The 24,963-nt window shown below is 54.9% G+C and overlaps 3 protein-coding genes across 4 annotated transcripts in view; all 3 read left to right on the top strand.

Moving 5' to 3' along the window:
* The window catches only part of Dvl3 (dishevelled segment polarity protein 3), a gene marked incomplete at its 5' end in the record, with an annotated part of 10,046 nt that extends 7,524 nt beyond the window's left edge, over window positions 1-2,522 (top strand). Inside the window, 1 exon segment of the mRNA XM_013513361.1 lies at window positions 1-2,522. Coding sequence (XP_013368815.1) covers window positions 1-183 — 183 coding nt within the window.
* A 1,219-nt stretch (window positions 2,523-3,741) lies between these two features.
* Window positions 3,742-12,452, top strand: Ap2m1 (adaptor-related protein complex 2, mu 1 subunit). 2 transcript variants are annotated; one of them, XM_005383348.2, is made up of 12 exons: window positions 3,742-3,851; window positions 5,777-5,893; window positions 7,631-7,896; window positions 8,567-8,649; window positions 9,024-9,029; window positions 9,221-9,356; window positions 9,452-9,593; window positions 10,065-10,184; window positions 10,285-10,420; window positions 10,514-10,611; window positions 11,051-11,162; window positions 11,839-12,452. In XM_005383348.2, exons 2-12 carry the CDS (start codon window positions 5,820-5,822, stop codon window positions 11,971-11,973), a joined length of 1,308 nt encoding a protein of 435 aa, XP_005383405.1. In that variant the 5' UTR covers window positions 3,742-3,851; window positions 5,777-5,819; the 3' UTR covers window positions 11,974-12,452. The 2 variants fall into 2 exon arrangements, with proteins under 2 accessions (XP_005383405.1, XP_005383406.1); XM_005383349.2 differs by lacking the exon at window positions 9,024-9,029.
* A 731-nt stretch (window positions 12,453-13,183) lies between these two features.
* Window positions 13,184-22,247, top strand: Abcf3 (ATP-binding cassette, sub-family F (GCN20), member 3). The gene is made up of 21 exons (XM_005383346.2): window positions 13,184-14,136; window positions 14,374-14,521; window positions 14,646-14,725; window positions 15,182-15,228; window positions 15,423-15,520; window positions 15,618-15,740; window positions 16,084-16,350; window positions 16,619-16,699; window positions 16,789-16,848; window positions 16,951-17,007; window positions 17,111-17,133; window positions 17,239-17,294; window positions 17,388-17,588; window positions 17,679-17,755; window positions 19,746-19,790; window positions 19,864-19,996; window positions 20,538-20,626; window positions 20,713-20,804; window positions 20,945-21,077; window positions 21,183-21,270; window positions 21,349-22,247. The coding sequence occupies exons 1-21, from the start codon at window positions 14,064-14,066 to the stop codon at window positions 21,505-21,507; spliced, it is 2,130 nt and encodes a 709-aa protein (XP_005383403.1). The 5' UTR covers window positions 13,184-14,063; the 3' UTR covers window positions 21,508-22,247.
* Window positions 22,248-24,963: the final 2,716 nt, after the last annotated feature.

Here is a 24,963-nt window from a genome sequence, read left to right as displayed (position 1 = left end):
GGCGTGCCCCCGCTCTACGGCCCCCCGGTGCTCATGATGCCCCCGCCGCCCGCAGCCATGGGGCCCCCGGGAGCCCCTCCGGGCCGCGACCTGGCCTCCGTGCCCCCCGAACTGACCGCCAGCAGACAGTCCTTCCGCATGGCCATGGGAAACCCCAGTGAGTTCTTTGTGGATGTGATGTGAGCGAGGCCCTGCCAACTGCCGTCCCACCCGACCCCGACCCACCGCCGCTCCCTCTCTGTCCGTCAGTCCGTCCGCCCACCCGCCTTTTTTTACTTTGTCTGGTACCTGAAAGGGAAATAAATGGAACTAAACCCAGGCGCGCTAACTGCTCGCTGGGCTCAGCGAGGGCGCCGTGCAGCCCCTAACCTGCCTCTGGCCCAGCTTCGCCCTCGGCCCACTAACGCTGTGCGGGGCTTACCAGGACTTGAGCGTGGGTCCGGACTTGCTGGTGCTTACTCTGGTCTGCCCACCCTCACACATTTCGGAGCTCGCCCCAGGGGTGCTTGCCCCCTTGGCCCCTCAGTGCCCTATCGCTATTCATTCAGCCACACTGTCCCTGCATTAAGCCCACCCCTCAAGCATGAGTAAACCTCTCGATTGCCCCGTAGTACTGACACCGAAATAAGTCCCTGCATCTGCCCTCCCTGTATCCTGCCTGCTGCCTCAGTCCTGCACCCCAGGGCCGTAGCCCCTGCTGTGGCCGTCCATGCTGCCGATCCCAGAGAGTCCCCTTGGGTGCTTGAGCTGCTCCTGCCTTTCAGGGAGCATCTCTGCTGGACCCCTGCCCATGCCTGCCTGTGTGTTGGTTCTATCAGACCCTAACCCTACTAACCGGCAGGCTCATCTTACCTTGGGCCTGAAACATTTCTTCTCTTTCTTTTTTTCCTTCCCCTATTTTCCCTGGGCCTGGAGCAGCCAAGAATTTCGGGCTGTTTGACTTTCTGTGAGTCCCCAGCAATGGGAGGCTCAGCCTCCGAGGAGACCAGGAACCCTGCTTCAGCCGCCCCTCGGGCTTCCCAAGGATGTCCAGCCCCACACCCACACTTCAGCGTCCCTAGGCTTGTGGGGGAGGGCTCTGGCTTCACCCAGGCACAGGAGACCTTGTTTCCAGAGAAAATCAATCACACACGCGTGCGCAGAAGCACACGTGTGCCTATGCAAGTTCACTTAAGCCTCAGGGCTGGTCCCTGCACAGAGGGCTGGACCCTCTCTAGACAGTGGGGCTGGTCCCCTGACTTCCCTCCACTTTCCTCATAGCCCTCAAGCCTCCCCCACATGTCCCCAGTATCTTCCTACCTGGATAAACCCATAAGCTGGATCTCAGGCTGGGCTCAGCAGAGAACCCTGCAGGTGACTACAGGTCGTTCTCACCCCGCCCCATCCTTCCCAGTTTTCACACTGCCACGCCCAGAAACAAGGACGGGAGCCATGGGCCAGGTGCAGTTAGGCAAAAGGACTTCTGAGGCTTCCAGAGTTCTAGTTTGGTTTCTTTCATTTGTTTTTGCTTTTTCTTTTAACCTCATTCTCCACTTTAACCAAATCATGATGTTCTCTCTAAGCCTCCACACTAAACTCCCATATTTTCAGGGTTAGGACACTGAGAGTAAGATGGAGTCCCTAGATGGGTCTGGGGGCAAACTGAAGTAGGGGCAGTTCAGCATTCATTCATTTCAGCATTTATTCAGAAATATTTCCTGAGGTTTTAGTGAACAAGGGGCTGTGTTGGAATGATGATTCAGTCCTGCCTGCCTGGGTTTCCTCCCCAACCCAGGCCATGGCTGCTTCCAGCCACCACTACAGGGCCACCTCCTGTACTTTCCTCTCTGACTGCCTTGTCTAAGGCAGAGACTCTTGGGAATTCCTCTACTTCATTCATGCCTTTGGGGTTTGTATTTCTGTTGTTCCATCTTTGATCCACGTCTCTCCTCCCTACTCCCAAAATGTCACCCATCCTAATGTCCTCAATTGCTGCTGCTACGCTGGTAATTGCCATATATAGCTCCAGCCCCAACATCCTCAAGTCTTTAGACCTGTATTTGTATTACCCACTGGATATCTCCATGGAGATGTCCACGTGGACTCAGCTCATGCCCCAAACCAGTGTTCCTCCTGAATCCCTGTCCCGGTGACCTTCATCACAATCTCTACAGGTTCCCCAGTAGACACATTTAGGGGCTTAAATTCTTTCTATGTCTTACTAGCATATTTCATCTTTTCCACTCCAGCAATCTTCTCACATTTGGCCCTTCTTTCTCCTTTGCCTCTAATTTGCCAGAGCATGAGATTTGGAGTCAGGTTGGTCTGGGTTTGAATTCCAGCTCTACTACTTTTTGTTTTCGTGATAGGAGAGTTATTTAACCTCTCTGAGCCTCAGTCCTCTTGTATGTAAAAAGATGATAATAATACCTACCTCACAGGGTTGTTGTGAGGATTTAAATTAGATATTGTACGAAAAGTGCCTAGCACAGTGCCTGGCACAATAGAGTAGGTGCTCAATAAATGGTAGCCATTATTACTTACTCTACAGTCATTTAAGGTGTTTGGAAGATAAAGCTTTTGCAGAAGTATGATTGAAGCCTTGAGTGCTGGTTTGGAAGATAAAGCTTTTGCAAAAGTGCAATTGAAGCCTTGAATGCTGGTTCATGGTGTAGAAGTGCCTATTTTCAGTCACCTCACGGTATCAGGATGACAACAGATTGAGAGAGGACAGATCTTCCTCCTGCTACGTCCTGGCTTCTGGTTAGAAGCCTGGTAGGGATCAAAAGGTTCATAAACAGATTTGCCCTTCTTGGCATGACAGTCTTAAACCTATTAAGTGAAGGCAGCAGGATATTGCCGCATACAGAAAGAAAAAAGACAACATATTTTCTTCAGATCCTCCAAGAACCAGGTAGCCTTTCATGTTCATGGGTTTAATCTGCCTCTTCTTAGCTGCAATGCAACGATTAATTCTGTTCATCAGAGAGAGGATTTTGAATCTCATGTCCAACAAAATTCACCTGACTAACCATTTTCTAAGAAACATTTGCCTATAGAAGGTGCACACAGTCACTGGTATAGCTGAGAGCACTGACACAGTCATGAAAGGCTTTAGCTGTTTCTTCCAAGAATGTGTCTCCACAGGGTGTGGTGGCTGATGACCGCAATCCCAGCACTAGGGTCACTGAGGCAGGAGGATCGCCACGAGTTTGAGGGCACCCTGGGCTACATAGTTCAAGGTCAGCCTAAACTGCATAGTGACACTCTGTCCCAAAAGACAAGAAAAAAAGTGCCTCCTCCCTTCCTGCCTCCTCCTTGGGTCTTGATCCTTGGGGAAAGGCATATGTCTGAAAGAAATATATGGGGAAAAACTGGGAAGAATCACACCTCTGTCGTGTGTGTGTGACAGAGATAGAGAGATTGAGATTGAAAGGTGAAGGGTGAAGAAGCCACTTTTCAGACTGGGGACAGGAAAGGCCAATAGCATTCCAAAATTAAATTCAACAAAGACAAAAAGACTACAATACCCGGGATGCTCCTTGAAGAAACGGAATGTGTGGAGTATTTCTGGTGGGGCGCCGAAGTTCTCGTCCCCGGAAGTTGGGGGGCCCTCTCTCCCTAGTGCCGTTGGTAGTTGTAGTTTTATAAGCCTGGAGCCTTCAGTTGTCAGCGAGAAGGCCGCAGAGCCTGACGGGACTTGTAGTCGAACGCGGGAGGCGGGCGCGCAAGCGCAGCTGGGGCCGGGGCGGGGCCGCGGCACTGCAGTGAAAGCCGAGGCAGCGGGCAGGCGAGCTGGGGGCGGGCGGACATCTTGGGATCTGGAGAGTGGCTGGGCCGTCTGAGTAGGGGGCCGCGGACGCGGACGCCAGGTGAGCTGGGGAGTCGATCTTACCGGGTAGGGGAAACGCCGCGGGTCGTTTGCCCCGCTGCCCAGTCTTTCCCGGCCCTGCGCGGCTGGGCGGAAAGCTGCCCACACCCGGGAGTGGCCTCAGCCTTCAGACTCTGGAGGGAGCTGCCGGCAGGGTGGGGGCGCCCGGGGCGCGGTTGCGAGACGGGCGGGGAGCGGCGCCCTCCACTTGACCTGCCGGGCTCCTGTGAGGGCGAGACCGATCGGAGTCTTCTCGGAGACACGGCGCGTCGCCCCCTCCCAGGGATCGTGACAACCCCCGGCCCTCGGCGCGTCCTGTTCGGCGCAGGGACAATTCCCCCATCTCGCAAGACTGACATCCTTCGTGCCACCCCCGTGAACGGTGACAGGCCTCTCCGTGCGCCACTCCCCTCCCCCAGTTCAGCGACCCCCCGCGGCTCTTCTCTGACCTGTGACAGCTCCCGTACCCTATGGCACTGTCTCCTCCCCCGGGCAAGGAGCACCCCACGTCGTGCCTGTGTACCCGAACCCCAAAGCAAGGCCCCATGCCCCTCGCTTTCCCATATGTACCACCGGCCGTCTCTCCTGCCTGTTTCCTCTGTCCAAGCCCTGACCTCTGCTACACCGGAATCTCCTTCTTTAGGGGTTTCCACCAGCCCTGTTTGCTGCTGTGGGCGCACTAAGGATGCTGCTTGCTGGTGGCTGCCAGTCTCTTCCTTTAGCGAAGTGCTCCATTCCTGCCTAGGAGCCCACTTCTGGTGCCCCGGCCCCGAGCTTCCACCATTTGATACCCGGGCACTTGGTTCTTTGCCTGGAACTCTACCTCCATTTTGCATTTTATCTTCCAATTTCTTTGGGAATGAAGAAGAAGTGTTCCCACCTCCTTCAGAGACCTTACAGTGGTCTAGGTGACAGTAACAGCTATAGTGGAAGGCTTAATTTTTCAGTTTAGAAGTCCACTGAACTACCCTCTGTGAAATGAATACTCGGGCTAATCCAGGAAATCTAGAATCAAATTAACCCCCTTTTCTCTTCTTAAACTGTCTAAATTAGTTTGACCCAAATACTTTGGGTAATTAATGCAATCAGACACCCCTTGCTCGTAGATACTCAGGTGAGAAGTGAGTTACTTCGTGGGTCTAGAATCAGAAGGGTCTTGTAATTTTACAAACTTGTACACACACCCTTCCTTATTTTATCGCACTCCAAAGCTTTCTGAAAGGGGGTGATCAGAAATAACCATAGTAAGCAATGTGGATCACTGAAGTGTGGTTTGCCAGCGCTGGGACCTTTCTCCTTTGCTACCTTCCTTGCCCGGAAGATAATGTGATATGTACCTGCTGAGGCCACACTCCTGGGTCTGTGTCAGGGCCCAGAGCCTCCGTTCTCTTCCTCCAGCCCCAAAAGCTGCACACCCATTCTTAGAATGTGTAGACTTCTGGAGATTCAGGCCCTGCCTGCCTTCGTAGAAGGGGAGTGGAACCAAGACTGAGTGATCTAAAGGTTGTGCCCAGGGGCCCCGGGCCTGAGCCAGCTGGAGTAATTCCTACCGCCATTCCTACAGCCTCAGGCGGGCCTTGTCAGTGACTCACTGGCTGGAGCCCGAGTGAGAGTCTGCACAGGAGGGGGCCGAGAAGGATCCTTGCTTAGCTCAGCGCTGTGAAGAGGCGGCGGGAGGGGAGTTAGTCTCTGGCTCAGCCCCAGAAACGGGAGGGTCAAAGTGCCTTAGAATGCTGGGCCCGAGTCCTGTTCCTTTCTCCCATCTAGCGTGGGATAAACAGGAACTGGAGCCTGGCTGAAGGGAGGGGCTTGTCTGAGAGGCCTCGGGGTCACTTGCTAAAGGTGGGGGGCAGTGACCCGCACCGCCCTCCTGTGGACATTGGCAGGACTTGTGAAGTCTTCCCTTTCCTCCCCTGCCTGTCCTAGGTCTCTTCTTAGAGCAATGGGCCGTGGAGACTGAGCTGCCGCCATGATTGGAGGCTTATTCATCTATAATCACAAGGGGGAGGTGCTCATCTCCCGGGTCTACCGAGATGACATCGGGTAAGTCCCTTGGCTGAGCCAGCTGTGCCCCATCACCCCAGCCTCAGCATGCGGGACCAGGTTTTATTCCATCAGAGCCTTGACTTGGGCCACACCCCTTGCTGCATCCTGGAAGCTCAGCCAGTAGAGCCTGGTTCTCTTTAAGTTTGGTGGCATTGGCCTAGCAGCCGGTTGCTGGCTGCCTGGCAGGGCCCCCGCAGCCTTAGGAGCTCCTGCCTCCTGTGTCCCTTAGTTGTAGGCCTGGCTGCTGGAGATGAGTGCTTTTGCCAGGCAGGTTTATTACTCCTTTTAGAAGAGCTCTGCCTCCAGCGGGTGGAGTTATTGCCAGGCTGGAGGTAGTAATCCATCTGAGTCCTGTTCTCAAAGCCCTCTCCTATCGAGGGCTTTTTCTGTGTTCTCTTGAAAGCCTCTCCATACTGCCAAATCCTCTTCCACTCCCTTTCCCAGGAGGCAGGCTGCTGACTCAGCTATTTTCAGTTCCTCTGGGTCACTCCTGGAGGAGAGGTTGTGAGCAAGCCTGAGGCACTCTGGGTCACTAACGGAAAAGCAGGGAGGTCACACAGCCCTTTCTGGACCCTCTGAGTAGACCTCGACAGCTCTATGTCCTTGGTCCCTCAGACCAACAAGGAGCCACACAGCCTTCTCATTCTGCCCCACCCTGCATGCCATCTTTCTTTACTGACCAAGAGACCTGTCCTTGCCTTAGCAGCTCTAATGAGATTAGGCTCCTCTGGTTCTGCTGTTGTTTTTCTTCCTCGAAGAGCTTGAGATAAATAGCATGGGCCTATTACAGTGCCCCTGGCTTCATGGCTTCCTGCCTGATAGGTTGGCTTGGCCTGGCCTCTGTGGCTGAGCTAGACTTGTGGTGATGCTTGGCCTGCCTGAATCTTCCTGTCCCCTGGGTGGGCCTGATTGAGTGCAGGGACCTGCCGCTTTGCATGTGCTGCTGAGCTCGCCTCCCCTTGCCTGTCTTGTCTGCTTCCATCTCCTGGTGTGTGCTGCCCTTCCTGGTGTGTTGTGTGTCTAACCCTCTCTCTCCTTGCTGTCACTCTCCTCTTCTTGCTGGCGTCATTTCTCTCATCCCATCTCATTGGCTGCCGTAGCAATAGGTAAGCGGCCTATCAAGCTGCTGCCCAGGTACAGGCGGGTGGGGGGCCCTGCCCCCCCAGTTGGTGTTTTCCTTCATCCTTCTTCCTCCCTTAAACTTGCCCTGGAGTTGGATCCTGGACAGAAATAGGTGACACAGCTCCTGGACTCTTGGCACTGCTCACCTGGTGGATTAGCGCTTTCCTTTGTCCACCTTCTGGAGGAGTCAGCCTTCCTACCAGTGGGCTCACTAGTGGGAGGACTGGAGAAGAAGCAGGCGAGCTCTCCCCGCTCCTCCCCTCTCTCTGTCTTAACCGCTCCTTCCCCAGCCTGGAGTTTACTGGGAAGCCAGGGTGGTGGTAGCTGGGAAGTTGGGGTGAGGCCTCTCTAAACCTGATGAGTTTCACTTTTTTGAGGTTTCCTTTTTTTCCTCCTCATTGCCACTTGACTTCCCTATTCCTCGTAGCTCGTGCCCTCTTCTGCTCCCTCTGGAGCCATAAGAAGGGACCCACCCTCGCGGTTTAGGCCTTGGCTTTAGAGTGTATGTCAGATGTCAGCAGCATAGAGGGTGGGGCTGTCAGCATCTGTGGTTGATCCCCAGGGGCAAGGTTTGCACAGATGCTGAGCAGCCCCTGCACCCTTCTCCCTCAGGAGGAACGCAGTGGATGCCTTTCGGGTCAATGTTATCCATGCACGGCAACAGGTGCGCAGCCCCGTCACCAACATTGCTCGCACCAGTTTCTTCCATGTTAAGCGCTCCAACATCTGGCTGGCAGCTGTCACCAAGCAAAATGTCAACGCTGCTATGGTCTTTGAATTCCTCTACAAGATGTGTGACGTCATGGCTGCCTACTTTGGCAAGATCAGTGAGGAAAACATCAAGAACAATTTCGTGCTCATATACGAGCTGCTAGATGGTGAGGCAGGCCGAGTGGAGGGGCTCGGGTGGGGAGGAAGGTAACTGGGTGTGGCTGCAGTGGGCACTGAACTTTGTTCCTGAGTATCTGGTCTTTGGGCGAGGATCTCTGTGCTCCTGAGAAGTCCCACTCACATCCAGGGCTCCAAGCTGCTCTGAAATGGAGCACAGTATAAATAGGCCAGCCAATGGGGGTGGGAAGCTTCGGCCTTTCTGGGGAACCCTCCTCTTGGGTTTGGTGATAGCCTCCAGTACCCATGCTCTCACCTCTGCGCTCTGGGCCACAGCTCATTCACTGTCTATTTCAGAGCCTGGTGGGAGGGCGCTTCCTGGCCCTTTGGGTGTGGTTTCCTTGTTCCTCTACGATGTGTGTGTCCTTCCATGTTCCCAGCATCTATTTTCTAGTGAAAACAAGGACCCAGGACCTCTAGACCTCACTCACTTGTCATGTGATGATTCTTTGTGATTTCTCTATTTGGCAGGGGGAAAGAAAAGGTCTTGTTTTCCTGGGAGTATAAATCACAGAGTAAATGCTGCAAAGCTGGAAGGCCTTAGTGCAGATCCCACAGTCTTCAAGAGCTGTCTGGCCAGACATGTCCAGGCCAGGGGAAGGATTAGAATGAGAGAGCCCTCAGTTTGTTCAGGCGCTGAAGGTTCTGTTTGTTTTGTAGAGATCCTGGACTTTGGCTACCCCCAGAATTCAGAGACGGGTGCACTGAAAACCTTCATCACCCAACAAGGCATCAAGAGTCAGGTACTTGAATTTTACAGGCCATAGGCAGAGTGGAGCCCACCCTCCCTTCATCCCAGCGGGTCCCTAGCCTTGTCCAAGGGGACTCATGAGCCCGCCCTTCACAGGAAGTGCTGGCCTGAGCCTCCTGCCGGGACTGCAGGTCCATTCTCCCTGTGTGGCCCTCCCACCCCAGGAGCAGCCGATTCAGCATCTCTTACTGGGATTATAGTTTAGGCAGTTTCCTCTACACAGGCACAGGGGGTGTGGTCTGCTCTGCCTGTTGCTCAGGAGAAGAGCTCTTGGGCCCTCCTTTATGATCCAAGCCTCACGGCCTTCTCCTTTTCTGCCTCCCCTGCTGTCTCCTGTGGGAACCTCACTGGTCCTTGGGTCTCCAGCATCAGGTAAGTTGTTCTCTTTGCTTCTGCCCTTGTGGCTTCACTCTGTTTTCTCCAGGCCCTGTACCTTGGGGCCTGAGGGGAAGGAGAGGCCACTGGTGAGGACTAGAAAGGAGAGAGGAGAGGGTGGAGTGGGAGAGACAGGATTGAGGGCAGAAAAGTGAAACCATTGCTGTTTGTCTCCACCCCCCATGTAGACAAAAGAAGAGCAGTCCCAGATCACCAGCCAGGTGACCGGGCAGATTGGCTGGCGGCGGGAGGGCATCAAGTATCGCCGAAATGAGCTCTTCCTGGACGTGCTGGAGAGCGTGAACCTGCTCATGTCCCCACAGGGTGAGGGCCCTCTCCTGAAGCTGGAGCGGGGACAGGGAGAACCCTGGCCTGCATGCTTACCCCAGCTGCGTCCTGTTCATCTGTTCTATCACCAGGGCAGGTGCTGAGTGCCCACGTGTCAGGCCGGGTTGTAATGAAGAGCTACCTAAGCGGCATGCCTGAGTGCAAGTTCGGGATGAACGACAAGATCGTCATTGAAAAGCAGGGCAAAGGCACAGCTGATGAAACGAGCAAGAGGTGCCTGACGCAGGGGAGCTGGAAGGAAAGCGTGGGTGGGCCTTGCAGTGTTCACTGGGGCTGGTGAACCCCAGGTTCCTTCGGGACTTGATTTCCACTATAACTGCAGATCCTTTTTCCAAGCGTGTGCTTGGCTGGTTGCGCTTGATATCAGCGATGAGAGGGATCGAGGGGGTTGTTGTTAGGTTACTGCCCTCAGAGAGCAAACTTCACTGTTTGGTCCCAAGGACCACAACCTCGTCTGTACATACTGACGGCCTTGGGAGTACCATGCCGCTTGAAACTCAGGAAATGATGAGCTATTATAAAGCTCCCTCACCTTGAACTCTGGGGCAGGGATCTCCAAGATAGACAGCTGCCTTCTGGCAGCTTTCCATAGCCCACAGTGCCAGCTTGGCCCGGGGCGGTCCCCCAGCTTGACGCCTGCCTTTCTCGTACTGACCAAGCGCGGTGGTCTGCTTCTGCCCACAGCGGGAAGCAATCAATTGCCATTGATGACTGCACCTTCCACCAGTGTGTGCGACTCAGCAAGTTCGACTCGGAGCGCAGCATCAGCTTTATCCCACCAGATGGAGAGTTTGAGCTAATGAGGTGCCAAGGGGCTTGAGGGGGCAGGGGTGCTGCTGGCAGGGGGCACGGAGAGGGAGTGCGACCCGCTCAGTGTTGCCAACCTTGCCTTCCACCCCTGAAGGTATCGCACCACCAAGGACATCATCCTTCCTTTCCGGGTGATCCCACTCGTGCGGGAAGTAGGACGCACCAAACTGGAGGTCAAGGTAGTGATCAAGTCCAACTTCAAGCCCTCACTGCTGGCCCAGAAGATTGAGGTGAGGATGACGGGTTTGGGGAGGAAGAAGAATTTGTCTCCAAGAATAAAGGCGGCTGTGTCAGCCTGGACAGCTCCTGTGTATCACTCCTAGGTAAGGATCCCGACCCCACTGAACACAAGTGGAGTGCAGGTGATCTGCATGAAGGGGAAGGCCAAGTACAAGGCCAGCGAGAACGCCATTGTGTGGAAGTGAGTCTTCCCTTTAGGGGGCCATGGCAGGGCTCACAGTGTACCGCCTTCACCTATTCTCCCCTAGTGTGGGTTGGAGGGCAGGAGGTGTGTGCCCCTGCTTCTGTGTCAGCCTTCACGTGTGTGCACACGCGCACCTGCACTGGGGCTCACACATGCATCCTTGTAATAAATCTGTGAAGCAGACAAAGGGCAAGATATAGCTTATCCATCTACCTAAGCAGAAACTGCGGCCCGAAATACCAAAGGAGTAGTAACACACCCAAGGTTCCATAGCAGTTGGTTTTCAGGGTCCTGGCCAATTTTCCCTGTGCTAGCCACTTCCCTTAAGCGTCTGGGTTCTCTCCCTGCTTGAAATGGGCACTCCCTCCCCCACCCCACCCCGAAATTCCTCCCAGCTTCCACAGGCACCCCTGCTGCCCATTGCCTGTCTTTGCAGGATCAAGCGCATGGCAGGCATGAAGGAATCGCAGATCAGTGCAGAAATTGAGCTTTTGCCCACTAATGACAAGAAGAAATGGGCTCGACCCCCCATTTCCATGAACTTTGAGGTACGGCAGAAGAGGGACTTAGCACCAGTGCAGGGTATGCCGGGAAGGATCTGAGAGAGCACTCAGATCAGCTGTGTACTTAGAGACCAGGAAACCAAGGCCTAGACTAGGGATCTAATTCATAGACCCATTTCTTTTTCCTTCAAGCGTCTTAGGAGAAGTTACTGGTCACCTTAGAAACGCTTTGACTTTTCTTGGCTTGCCACAAAACAGTTCTTTGGAAAAATTTAGATTGAATGCCAGGTAAGATAGCAAGTTTCCTTACAGACAGGACGGTGAACTGACTTTGCCTTGTGCATTAAGACATATAATTTTCTCTACCTTATTTTTCAAGTCCATAATATTGAGCAGGATAAGTATGTTCTAAGGCAGTTCTCTAGTTGCTGCATCCTGCTGATTAAAGGAGTTGATTCAAATTATCACAGGCAGGCCTGACTTCAAACCCCAGATGATTACTAGTTACTCTTGGATATGCTTGCTTGCTCCTTTAGTAACATTTTAGAGGGCTCCCCACCACCCCGACCAGCCCTGCCGGCATCCCCAGCTTCTTTCAGGACCCTAGCTATCCAGACATGTGTAGTAGGTTGAGGTAGGGCAGAGCTGTAGAACTTCCCAGTGCCAGAGGAGAGCCGCTGTGAGAGGGTCACATCCCTAACTGGACCTGTCCCCTGCCCAGGTGCCATTCGCGCCTTCTGGCCTCAAGGTGCGCTACTTGAAGGTGTTTGAACCGAAGCTGAACTACAGCGACCATGATGTCATCAAATGGGTGCGCTACATTGGCCGCAGCGGCATTTATGAAACCCGCTGCTAGCTGCCTAATGACGGCTAGCCACCTCCCACCCCGCCTCTTCCATGGGTCTGGGTGCCCCTGGGTCACCATGCATCAGTGTCTCCTCCCTCCTGCTTTGCTGCCTTCCCTTTGCACCAGCCCCCGAGTCTAGGTCTGGACCAACCACATCATAAGCGGGACTGGCAGAGCCGTCCCTGGGCTCCTCGGGCAGGGCGGTTGCTGGGGCTCCTGCTCTTCCGTCCATCTGTCTGTCCTGGCCCAGTGCCAGGCTCTGAGTTCTGTGACCAAAGCCAGGTGGGCCTCCTCTCCTCCCCACCCCTGTGGCCACACCTCTGGAGTGGGAGGGTTGGCTGCCTCTCACCTCAGAGCCCCCCAAAGGCCAGTAACGGATCCCCAGTCCTCAGTCCCTACTCTGCTTTGGGATAGTGTGAGCTTCATTTTGTACACGTGTGACTTCGTCCAGTTATAAACCCAATAAACTCGGTAGAGTGGAGTTGTCAGCTAAGTGTCCATGTGGGAGCTTCGGGGGCAGGGAACTAATGGGGTGGCTTTCCTGAACTTTCTTAAGGAGCCTGCTTGTTTTTTCTTTTTTGGTACCGCGAATCGAACTCAGGACCTTGCCCTTGCCAGGCAGGTGCTTATGCCACTCAGCTATATCCCCAGCTAAGGAGCCTGCTTGAAGTAGGATTTTCCATCATGAGTGCTGTCGAAGCAGAAGTAGAATAGCATAATGAACCCCAGGTCCTATCATCCACCTTCAGCAGTTACCACCTTAAGGCTAGTTCCTTAACATCATATCCAATGTATGTTCCCTTAATTCAGAAATCGTACAAAGTTCTCTACAACCTGTGTCCAAATAGGATCCATTGTGAGTGGTTAATATATTTTAACAACTAATACCTTTCTCCTCAGCTCTTAAAATTTTGTTCCTAGAGTTTTATAGTTTCCCAATCAGAATTTGCCTGTTGCTTCCCTCTGAGGTCACTTAACACCATCCTCTTTACCTGTATTTCCTGCAAAATGGTTATTAGATGTAGAGGGTCAATAGGTTTTTAAACTTTAAATATCAGGAGCTGGGTGTGCTGGTGCACGTCTGTAATCCCAGCACTCAGGGGGCTGAGGCACCACGATCACAGTTCCAGGCTAGCCTGAACTACATAGCAAGACCTTGTGTCCAAAAAAAAAAAAAAAAAAATCACAAATATCAGGACTGGTCCTTGCTGTGGTAATGCTTAGTTCAAAAGGATGAGTGGATATTAATGTAATTTTAGATGGCAGTTTTAGAGCCAATTGGAAGGACAGTCATGTAGTACATAAAGCAGTAGCATTTATCGAGGAAAGGCTTTTAACTGACACAGGAATTCAGGATGCAGAGAAGTAGCTTTAGGGATAGAGTACATGTAGGCCAAGTTGTCTATCTGGGTTTGTGGCCTTGGGCAGTGGGAGAGCTTGTGTCCTGCGGGGGTGGAAGACCCGAGTGGCCTTAACGGCTCTGGCTGGCTGGCTGGCTGGCTGTCATGAACTGTGAAAGGACCGCCCAGTTGGTGCGGGGTAGGGGCTGAGACCAGAACAAAACCAGCGGAAGCACAGGGCTGAGCCCAGGGCTTCTGAGCCGGGGCTGCGGTGAGTCAGCACAGCGCTCTGACGGCTGCAAAACGGGCCTGGCTGGGCGTGCAGTAGCAGACGCGCCTGGAGGGAACGTATAAAACCTAGCAAAGCCAATGTGCTTTATCAGCCGCCAGTCTTTAGAATGGCTCCCACCCGCGGGACCACTAAGGCTTCGAGTCCTGATAAACCTCGAGTACCCTCTCCCCGCCCGCTTTGCCTCGGGATCTCCACCTCCCAGGAGGCACTGAGAACCGGGCGTGTGGCTCAGCTCTTCTTGGAACAGGCGTGGCGCAGGCGCAGAAGGAGCAGCTCCGGCTGGACTGACCGGCGCTTGCGCAGAGCTCGGCCAACCGCGTTCGCCCCGCCCAGCGGGTTCCGCGCTTTTCTTACGTCATCGGTACGCATGCGCCTTGGAAGGAGGGGCGAGCGTCGCGGCGGGGAGCAGGGGGCGGGTCTCGGCCGACGTTTCACGGCGACTGCGCGGACGGAGTCCTGAGTGGAACATGGCGACTTGCGCTGAAATCCTGCGGAGCGAGTTCCCCGAAATTGACGGACAGGTCTTCGACTACGTGACCGGTGAGCCGAACCGAATCAGTAGGCTGCAGAGGCCGAAGTGGAGGTCGGGGGGGAGATTCGGCGAGGGCGGTGCTGGGACCGCTGCCGGGCGTCTCTTCTCCGTGACCTCTTGTCCTGAGGGGCGGTTGCGTCTGGAGCCCGGGCCGGGGCCGGGGCCGGGGCCGCGGCTCGGGCGCTGAAAGTGCTTGTGTGTCCGCCCTACCCGGTGCCTTCCTCGTCCTGCCACGCCCGGCCCAGGCGTCTTGCACAGCGGCAGCGGGGACTTCGAGTCTGTGGATGACCTGGTGGACGCTGTGGGCGAACTGTTGCAGGAGGTGTCCGGGGACAGCAAGGATGACGCGGGCATCAGGGCCGTGTGCCAGCGCATGTACAACACCCTGCGCCTGTACGTGCCGGGGGCGGGGCGGGGCGGGGGGCGCGAAGGGTGCGAACGCGGGGTGGGGGCGAAAGTCTGACGATCGGAGTTTTTCCCCGGGTCCTAAGTGCGCCTTCTGTCCCTACCCACGTAGGGCGGAACCACAGAGCCAGGGACACAGCCAGGTGCTTCTGGACGCCCCCATCCAGTTGTCAAAGATAGCGGAGAGCTATGGTAAGGGTGAGCGGAGACCGAGCTAGCTGCGCTGTGTGCTCTGCTCGGCCTCCGCCGTCTCCCTGCCCCTGCAGCGCGGGACAGGCTGTCGGAGCCGAGGGATGTGCTCGTGAGAGCGGAAGAGCCTGTGATGCAGCGAGGAAGGGCGGAGGGGTTTTCAGATTATTGGAGTATTGGGGAAGGAAGCGCAGGGGGCTTTGAGGAGGCAGGCTTGGCTTAACGCCCCACCCCCCCAGCCCCGAATGCACAGCTTCAGAGAGCTGGTTATGTGCCTCAGCTTCTGTATCTTTATATGTGAACAGCCTTTTTGTTTCGGTTTTACTTGGGGATTAGAGTCCCCAGGATTGTAACATTTTCTTTAAAATGTTTCTCTGTGTGGCTGTTTCTTAATGGTCAAAATACTAGTTTCCTTTTCCTCGGGTAGAAGGTGACTGCCTTTTTTCTAATCACTTGCAGACTGTGACCTGAAACTTCCCGGACCACTAAAGAGGGAACAGTCCTCGGTGAGGAGAAGGGGGAGCGGGAGGGGGAGATATCTTCGGGGCGTCAAACTGTGAAGCATCTTTGGGGAGGAGGGGGTTGCTGGTTGTGTCTTTCCCTGAACTTTTGAACCTGTTTGGCGTGGGTAAGTGGTGAGAGTTTAGCTGTTTTCTCGGAGCCTACAGAGTAAAATGGATTGTGTTTGGAATTCGCTTAGACAGTGAATGCAAAGAAGCTAGAGAAGGCCGAGGCTCGACTGAAAGCCAAACAAGAGAAGCGCTCAGAGAAGGACATGCAGAAGACCAGCACCGCTCTGTGAGTTCAGGAAAAAGGGCCCAGAAGAGAGCAGAGCAGTCGCTGCCAGGAGAGAAGGCTGTAGGAGCCCTGAAATGTGTCTATTTCTCCCCTTAAGAGTCCTGGAGGAGGCATCAGCCAGCCAGGCCGGCAGTAGAAAGGAGAGTCGGTTGGAATCATCTGGCAAGAACAAGTCCTATGATGTGCGAATTGAGAACTTTGACGTGTCTTTTGGTGATAGGTGAGGGAATACCATGGGCGGGGCTTTCTTTTTCCAGTTAAGGGAGAATTTTGAGTGATAAAATGGGGCTAAAACCAATGTCAGCGCTCTGTGTGTGTGTGTGTGTGTGTGTGTGTGTGTGTGTGTGTGTGTGTCTTTTTGAGACAGGGTCTCGCTATGCAGTTCAGACTGGGCTTGAGCTTGCTTTGTAGCCCAGGCTGGTCTCAAACTCACATTCTCTCCCTCAGCCTCCTGAGTGCCGGGATTACAGGCGTGCGCCACCACGCCCAGCAGTATCTTTTGTTAAGTGTGCTCTGATGCCTTTTTTAGCAGTCCCTTGGTCTCCTTTCTGCCACTCCTGCAGGGTACTGCTGGCTGGAGCAGATGTGAACTTGGCGTGGGGCCGCCGCTATGGGCTGGTAGGACGGAACGGGCTAGGGAAGACAACGCTGCTGAAGATGCTGGCCACCCGGAGCCTGCGGGTTCCAGCCCACATCTCCCTGCTGCATGTAGAGCAGGAGGTCGCTGGGGATGACACGCCTGCCCTGCAGAGTGTGCTGGAGAGTGACAGCGTGCGAGAGGACCTGCTGCAGCGGGAGCGGAAACTCAGTGCCCAGATTGCTGCGGGCAGGTCCGGGCTCCGGGCTCCGGGCTCCGGGCTTCTGGGTGGGGAATACCTAGCGGTGTCCTTCACAGAGTGGCCGTCACGCTGTCACAGCCCGTGATTCACATGGCCATCCTAGTAATCAGCTCCTCCCGGCTCCTTTGGGCAAGTCCTTCCTGTGTTCTATTCCTGTCCTGGCAACGAGCAGCCCGTGGGCTGCTTTCCACTGGTATAGGGTGCAGGACATTCTCCTGGATGGCCCTAGCTTAGCCTGGTTACTGTTTCTCCTTCCCAGGGCAGAGGGCTCAGAAGCAGCACAGCTGGCTGAAATCTATGCCAAGTTGGAGGAGATTGAGGCTGACAAGGCACCTGCCAGGTATTTCAGATTACCCCTGTCTTTATGGTGTTTCCCCTTTTCCATCCTATAAACTGTTCCAACTGGATCCTTCAATTCTTCACGCCTAGGGCATCGGTCATTCTTGCTGGGCTTGGCTTTACCCCTAAAATGCAGCAGCAGCCCACCCGGTGAGTTGCCCTTGTGAATCTGGGCTCTGAACATTGCTGACTCTGCTCTGGCTTGCCCCAGTGAACACCCACCCCTAATGTTATCTGCCTGTCTGTCTGTAGGGAGTTCTCAGGTGGCTGGAGGATGAGATTGGCATTGGCCCGAGCCCTGTTTGCTAGGTGAGTCTCCTGGGCCTATGTCGGGAGCCCTGTGGAGGGTAGGCCTTGGACCGTGACAAGGAGCCACTGGCCTAAAACCCATGCTGTGTGTTCCTTTTTGTAGGCCAGACCTTCTGCTGTTGGATGGTGAGTTTGAAATGGGGCACCTTGGCTCTCAGGTGGGGAGGGCTGATAGCGTCCTTGTTCCTAGTTCACCAGCTCTTCAAACGTGTGCGTCCCTGTGTCCTCCAGAACCCACAAACATGCTGGATGTCAGGGCCATCCTGTGGCTGGAGAATTACCTACAGGTGAGTTCTAGAAAAGGCTTTGGGGTTTGGGGAAAGTCAGCTTCCAAGATCCATGGGGGTCTGGGAGATGACTCCCATCCTGTGACCCCTCAGACATGGCCCTCCACAATCCTAGTCGTCTCTCACGACCGCAACTTCCTGAATGCCATCGCCACAGACATCATCCACCTGCACAGCCAGCGGCTAGACGGCTACCGGGGAGACTTCGAGGCCTTCATCAAGAGCAAGCAGGAGCGGCTGCTCAATCAGCAGCGAGAGTATGAGGCACAGCAGCAGTATCGCCAGCACATCCAGGTGTGGGGGCAGCAGGGCTGTGGGGCCCGTCCGAGGGTGTCAGGGCTCGGGGTTGCGGGAGCCTGACCAGCGTCTGCCCTCCTCCCACAGGTTTTCATTGACCGCTTTCGCTACAATGCCAACAGGGCCTCTCAGGTGCAGAGTAAACTCAAGATGCTGGAGAAGCTGTGAGTAGAGCGGCCTTGACCAGGCTCTGACTCCTCCTGTTCTCTTCATGTCTTCCTCCTTTTCTTTTCTTTTCTTTTTTTATTGGTGGTACTGGGGACTGAACCCAAGGTCTTCGCACTGAGCTATATCCCCAGCCCTTTTTTTAAATTTTGAGACAGGATCTCACTAAATTGCCCAGGCTGAGCTCGAACTTGTGATCCTCCTGCCTCTGCTTCCCAGAGTGCTGGGATTATGAGTGTGCACCACCGCACCAGCCATTTCTTCCTTCATATTGCCCCCGCCCCCATTCCAGGTCTCCTCCTGGCCAGCCTCCTACTTTGATGCCCTCTGCGTCCTCGGAAAGCAGAATATTTTGCACTATTCCTGGAGGGTTAACCCTGTCTAGGCAATCACTAGTCTGCTTTTTGTCTGTGTATTTGCTTATTGTGGACTTTTCATCAAAGTGAAATCATCACTGTGGGATCTTTGGTGTCTGGCTTCTTTTATCGGGTGTTCTCCAGGATCATCCTTGTGGCGCACATGAGTACTTCATTGTGTGTGTGCCTGAGCGCGTTCTGACGTGTGGCTGTATGTTTAGTTTATTAAGTCATTAGGTGATGAGCCTGGGTTGTCCCCATTTTAGTTTCAAAAAATGTTCTTGCTGGGCATAGTGGCATACACCTGTAATCCCAGCACTCAGGAAGCTGAGGCAAGAGGATTGCCTTGAGTTTAAGGCCAGCCTGAGTTACAAAGCTAGACCTTGTCTCAAGCTACTTGTGTACAAGTTTTTGGGTGGCCGTATGTTTCCATTTCACCTGGGTGTGTACTTAAGAGAGGATTTGCTGGTAGAAGTAGAAATTTCCCGTTGAACTTTTTGAGGCTCTGCCAGACTTTAAAGGCACTATTTTTACATTCCTCTGGATATTGTAGGCAGTTGTTATTTTCCCACGTCTTTGCCACTACTAGGTCTTAATGCTTTATCCAAAGTTTTAGCCATCCTGTCTGTTTGGCTGTAAAGTGGTCACAGTGAGGGGGGTTTTTTGTTTGTTTGTTTTTTTGTCTTTTTGAGACAGGGTCTCACTATGCGGTTCAGGCTGGCCTTGAGCTCACTTTGTAGCCCAGGCTGGTCTTAAACTCACAACGATCCTCTTGCCTCAGCCTCCCGAGTGCTGGGATTACAGGCGTGTGCCATCACGCCCGGCGTTCGTTTGTTTTTGAGACAGGGACTTGCTATGTAGTCTAGGGTGGCCTTGAACTCGTGAAACACAGACTGACCCTCACCTCATTCAGTCCTCCTGCCTCAGCCTGCCGAGTCCTGGGATTACAGACTTGTGCCACCATGTCCAGCTCACATGGAGGTTTTGTGGTTTTGAGTAGCATTCCCTTAATGGCTAATGATATTGACATTGGGGGTTTAATCTTGAAGCAGCCCCTGAGTTCTGGGAGGGACATTAACTTTAATTGGTTTAGAACTCTGGCATGGGGCCGGGGATATAGCTCAGTGGCACAAGTGCCTGCCTGGCAAGCACAAGGTCCTGAGTTCGATTCCCAGTACCCAAAAAAAAAAAGAACTCTGACATGGGAACGGCGTAGTTTATTAGGTAAAGATGAAAAGCCACACAGAGGGCTGGGGATGGAGCTCAGCAGGAGACTGCCTGCCTGTCATTCTCGAGGACGTGGTCTCCACCCCAGTACTGCAAAAATAAATGAGTAAAAGTTTTTTAAAAGCCACAAGAAAGGTAACTTTTTCAGCAGGTAGTGAACTGAAACAGTGGGCTCTTAGGGTAATGTTAACAAGGTAGGAGGAGCACAAGCTTTTTCTGAGTTTGCTTGTTGAGCTTATATTACTTGTACAAGAGAGTTTTAAGTTTTTTCATTCTTTTTTGGGAGGCTGGGGACGGGAACCCAGGGCCTCACATATGGTAGACAAGGGCATCTGTCACTGAGCACCGCCCAGCCATCGTATTTTTTTGAAGTCATAAATCTAGTCTGCCTCATCTCTCCCCACAGACCAGAGCTGAAGCCGGTGGACAAGGAGTCGGAGGTGGTGATGAGGTAAGTGCTGAGCCGGGGGCTGTGGGGCGGCTCTTGTCACTGGCCACCCCCATACTCACCGAGCCTCCCACAGGTTCCCGGACGGGTTTGAGAAGTTCTCACCGCCAGTTCTGCAGCTGGATGAGGTGGACTTCTACTATGACCCTAAGCACATCATCTTCAGTGGCCTGTCCGTCTCTGCCGATCTGGAGTCTCGCATATGTGTGGTACGGCTGCTGTGTCGCTTTCCCTGGGTGTGGTTAGGGCTGATGCTGGGGCCGCAGGGGGAGAGGGGCACAGGACCATGAGTCGGGTCGGAGGAGGGACAGTGCTGTCCTCACACTGCCCCTGCCTGTCCTATGAGGACCCCTGTCATAGGTGAGCAGGCCGGCATGGGTGCTTTATAAGCACTAGAGCAGCACTTCATCTACTGGGCTCAGTCCTGAGTTATTTCGACTAGCAGACATTGAGGCAGGAGCCTGGGTTGCAGGGTGAGACCTCAGGTCCTGGCTATACTGTCCCTTGGCTGCAGGGTTACGAAGCACTTTCCTCTTCCTTAAAAGGGAGGAAACAGCTACCCTACGTGGTTATGGGTAGAAGTCACTTGGCAGGTATCAGCCTTTGGTCCCTGGGGTGTGTCCGGCTCACTTACACACGCAGCTGCTAGGACTCTTTTCTCGTCGGGGTCCTTGGGCCAACCCCAGACGCTCTCCTCCTTCCCTCTGCCCTCCACACGCCCGAGCCCCTCACTGCTTGCGCTGCTTGCAGGTCGGGGAGAACGGGGCCGGGAAGTCCACCATGCTGAAGCTGCTCCTGGGGGACCTGGCGCCCGTCCGCGGCATCAGGCACGCGCACCGGTAAGGTATCCACGCCGCCCGCTAACCCGAGCCCGCACTTACGCGGCCCTCCTGCCTTCACCTCTTCCACCTCCTCCCGCCTGCAGGAACCTCAAGATTGGCTACTTCAGCCAGCACCACGTGGAGCAGCTGGACCTGAGCGTCAGCGCGGTGGAGCTGCTGGCGCGCAAGTTCCCAGGTGCGGGAGGCAGCAGCCTGTGTGAGGCCCGCTGACCAGCAGCGGGGCCTCCCGGGGTGGGGGAGCGGCCCCCAGGGCTGAGCCCGTTGGTCGGGCTGGGGGGCGGGGTGGGGGCACAGCCCATGCTGGGGCCTTTGCAGGGCGGCCAGAGGAGGAGTATCGCCACCAGCTGGGCCGGTACGGTGTCTCCGGGGAGCTGGCCATGCGCCCTGTCGCCAGCTTATCTGGAGGCCAGAAGAGTCGGGTGGCCTTCGCTCAGATGACCATGCCCTGGTGAGTCCCCGTCTTCTAGAGCGCCCCTGTTTCCCTGTCATCTTTATATCAGAGCTTCATGTCCTTCTGCGCCCCTCCTATAAATGCCCACCACCTGCTTTCCAGCCCCAACTTCTACATCCTGGATGAGCCCACAAACCACCTGGACATGGAGACCATTGAGGCTCTGGGCCGCGCGCTCAACAGTTTCCGGGTGAGTGCGCCCGCGCCTGCTCTGCCCTTGCCCGCCTTGCCGCCTGTGGGCCCACTGAACCCCGCTCTCCTGTCTCAGGGAGGCGTGATCCTGGTGTCCCACGACGAGCGCTTCATCCGCCTGGTGTGCCGGGAGCTGTGGGTGTGCGAAGGAGGCAGCGTCACCCGGGTCGAGGGGGGCTTTGAGCAATACCGTGCCCTCCTGCAGGAGCAGTTCCTCCGGGAGGGCTTCCTCTAGACCACCTGCTGGGCCAGGCTGGCCAGGAGCTCAGTGCCCACGACGTGGACGCATTACCAGACCCCGGACCCCCGTGTAGGCCCAGCCCCGGGCCTCCGCCTCCCCCGATTTGGGGACAGCCTCATGCCCGAGCCTTTCTCCTTGTTCTGACTGGAGCGTCCAGTGCACAGTTGGGGTCCCATCTGAGGGTCTGCGAGGACTGTGTCGGGGAAGGGACCGCAGGGATCCTCGGGGGTTTTGGACTGCACCCGGCCCACTGGGCCCACGAGGCTGCTGTGTAAATTAAACCGCTGCGTCCCCTGCTGCTCTCCCTAGCCCTGCCGGCTTTGGCTGCCCACTGCTGAGACGTGGGGTGGCGTCTCCCTGCTCCCTGCTGCTCTGGACTCCTCCGTGCTGGGCCTGGGGCACAGGGGCCCTTGGTTGTGATGGGCGGAGCCTGGGTGGGGGCAGTGCCACTGCGCCGCTTAACCCAGCCTGGACTTGACCTGGGCCAGTAGGCGAACGGGGGGAGCGCTCAGTGGTGCAAACAGCCTGCTGCAGCCTGAATGGCCACCACTGCCTTAGGCTGACGAGGGCGAGCTCCGCTGTCTCAGCCCATGCTGCTTCCAAGCTTGAACTGATTGTGGGGTTTGGCCTCGTACCCAGTTGCCCATTTTCTCCAGGGGTCTATGGCCCAGACTCTCCCTGCTTTTCTCTGGACTCTCAGGGCTCAAGAGAGATGTTTTCCTGTTTTGCTTGAATGGTTTCATGTTTACGTTCCCTTTAAGCACGGAGGTCAGGGAAGTGGGAATTGAGAACAGTGCAATGAGAAGAAACAAGACACTTTGCTTTCAGATTAAGCAACCATAAAAGAGAGAGAGCCAGGAGCAGTGGCACACGCGTGTAGTCCCGCGTATAGTTCCAGCTGCTTGGGAGGCTGAAGCAGGGTGTTTGCTTGAGCCCAGGAATTTGGGGCCAGCCTGGACAACACAAGTGAGACCCTGTCTCAAAAAAAAAACGCCAGAAAATGGTGATGTGAAACCCTGATTTATAATGTGAGCTATATGTCTCACACAGAAAGTACTAAAGTAGAGACTTTCCCGTGTGGCAGTGGAGGAACCAAAGGCAGCAGCAGCACCTTGCCAGCTGCTTGGAGATTGTAGCCACAGCTCAACTGAGGAACCTCCCCTCTGAGCTGCTGAGGAGAAGAGCCTGTTCACAGGTGACAGAGTATAAAGATGAAGGCCCTACTGCCCACAGAACAGGTGTGGGGGCTGGCAGCAGCAGGAGGGCTGCCGATGCACCTGCCCTTCGGCCTCCCTCTCAGCCCAGAGGAGGTGCTGCTCTGGACCTGTCTGTGTCCACAACCCTCAGCAGTGTGAGCGCGCTCAGCCTGGTCCCTCCGCTGTAGGCTCTGTGCCTGTCTGCGCTCATGGACCCTTACAGAAGTTCTCCCACGCCCTTGGTCCTTGGAGGGCTTTGGTGACAGAATCTGGCTTTGTACATCAGGAACGTTGGAGTTGGGTGTAAAAGAAACTCTTAGCTCTTTTTTTTTCTCCTTTTTTTTTTTTTTTTGTTATCGGAAATTGAATTCAGGCTTTGCTTGTGCTTGCGAGGCAGGTGCTGTGATGCTGAGTTACATCCCTGGACCTCTTAGCTCTTCTTGGTATTAGCGGGGGCCACCAACAGAGCTGGGGTCGCCACTGCATACCATTTACTCTTTTTTTTTTTTTTTTCGGTTTTTCTCCGGTACCAGGAACCGAACTCACGACCTTGCGCTTGCCAGGCAAGCGCTTTTGCCGCTGAGCTAAATCCCCAGCCCCCATACCATTTACTCTTGCTGAACACCTCATTTTTTGTTTGTGGCAGAACTATACCCCCAGCCCTTTGTTTTTCAGAGGGTCTCACTATGTGAGTTTGGCCTCCAGTCTGCAGTGATCCTCCTGCCTCAGCCTCCTAAGGGATGAGATTACATACCTGCATCACCACCCCCTGCTCCTCCTCAGTTTCTTTGTGGGACTGTTGTGAGGATTTGCTGTCAAAGCACGGGATACTAAGCATTCAGAAAGTGACTCCTAGGGGAACCATCTGTGGCTTAAAGAGCCATGAACGGTAAAAGCAGATTTTCCTGGGTAACCTAGGTGAAAGACTCCTGAGAGCCTCCCCTCACAGAAGCTGCGGCCCCTCCCCCTGTAACACATCCTGGGATACAAGGCAGCATCTGATGGCCTTCAGGTCCAGTGTGGCCTGCCTCAGCCTTCTGGGGTCTTGGGTTTCTAGGCGTGTGCCACCATGCCTGGCTCAGGAAGGTTAATTTAAAAAGCAGATTGACATTGAAGGAGACAGAGTAGAGGCAGAGTCGGTTACAAAACTTCAGCCTTACAGAGTGGCAGAGACTGCAGGGCTGTCCCAGCCCCATGAGTGGGGCCAATGAGCTCCCCTGGGCCTGGCCTACTGCTCAGCTTTCCTCTGCTCAGCCCTGTTTCCAGGTGCTACACGCTGACCTCTGCAGGCTATCCCCAGAGGGACACAGCCTTGACCAGGCATGAAAGAGAGAGACAAGCCGGTCTGACTTCCGGGGTAGCAAAGCAGGAAATACAGTCTTGTTTCTGGAGTGCTGAGGATTGGACCTAAGGCCTCACAGGCTAGGCAAGTATCCTACCTCTGAGTTATATCCCCAGCCCTTTAAAATCATAGTTGAGACAGGATCTCAGTAAGTTACCTAGGCTGGCCTCAAACTTGAGATCCTCCTGCCTCAGCTTCCTAAATTAAGATTACAGGTGTGGCTGGGCATGGTGGCACACGCCCGTAATCCCAGCACTCGGGGAGGTGCAGGCAGAAGGATCCTTTCAAGTTTGAGTGCGAGACCAGCCTGGGCTACAAAGTGAGCTCAAAGCCAGCCTGAACTGCGTAGTGAGACCCTGTCTCAAAAAGACAAAAAAAAAAAAAAAAGATTACGGGTGTGTACCATCGTGCCTGGCAGGAACTGTAATCTCAGAGATGCCCTGCACCTCACAGTGGGGCAGAAAAGGTGGAATGGAAGCTCAGCTGGGGTCACAGAGGGACGTCCTCCCTGATGCCCTTAGGCTGTGAAAGCCATGGCAGCCTGCACGCCCTCCCTGGCTGTTGGGAGCCGACCCCCAGGCCTGTCGAGAGCTGGGCTGTGCCGGGCACAGCAGCCTGGGGAGCAGTAACGCCAGGGTGTCCTGGCATGGCTCACAGGAACACCAGGGATGAGAGCACATGTGCTGGGCACCTTCCCGACCGATGGTAGCGACCCAGGGCTCCTTGGCCTGGCTGCAGCCCTGAAGGTGCCTGGGAAGTTGCGCGGGCCGGCAGAGGGCGGCCAGGGCTACGAGAAGCCACGGCGGAAGAGGCCGTGCCCCGGCAGCTCCTGATTGGCCCAGCGGCCTCCGTCAGCAGCTGCAAAACTGCCTCCCAGCTGCGGCTGACAGCCACCCGGAACCACTTTCGCCC

Source organism: Chinchilla lanigera, unplaced genomic scaffold (genome assembly GCF_000276665.1).
Source record: "Chinchilla lanigera isolate Chin_1 unplaced genomic scaffold, ChiLan1.0 scaffold00019, whole genome shotgun sequence".
NCBI lineage: Eukaryota > Metazoa > Chordata > Mammalia > Rodentia > Chinchillidae > Chinchilla > Chinchilla lanigera.
The sequence above is the reverse complement of the archived record's forward strand: the minus strand, read 5'-3'. Positions and strand labels throughout refer to the sequence as shown.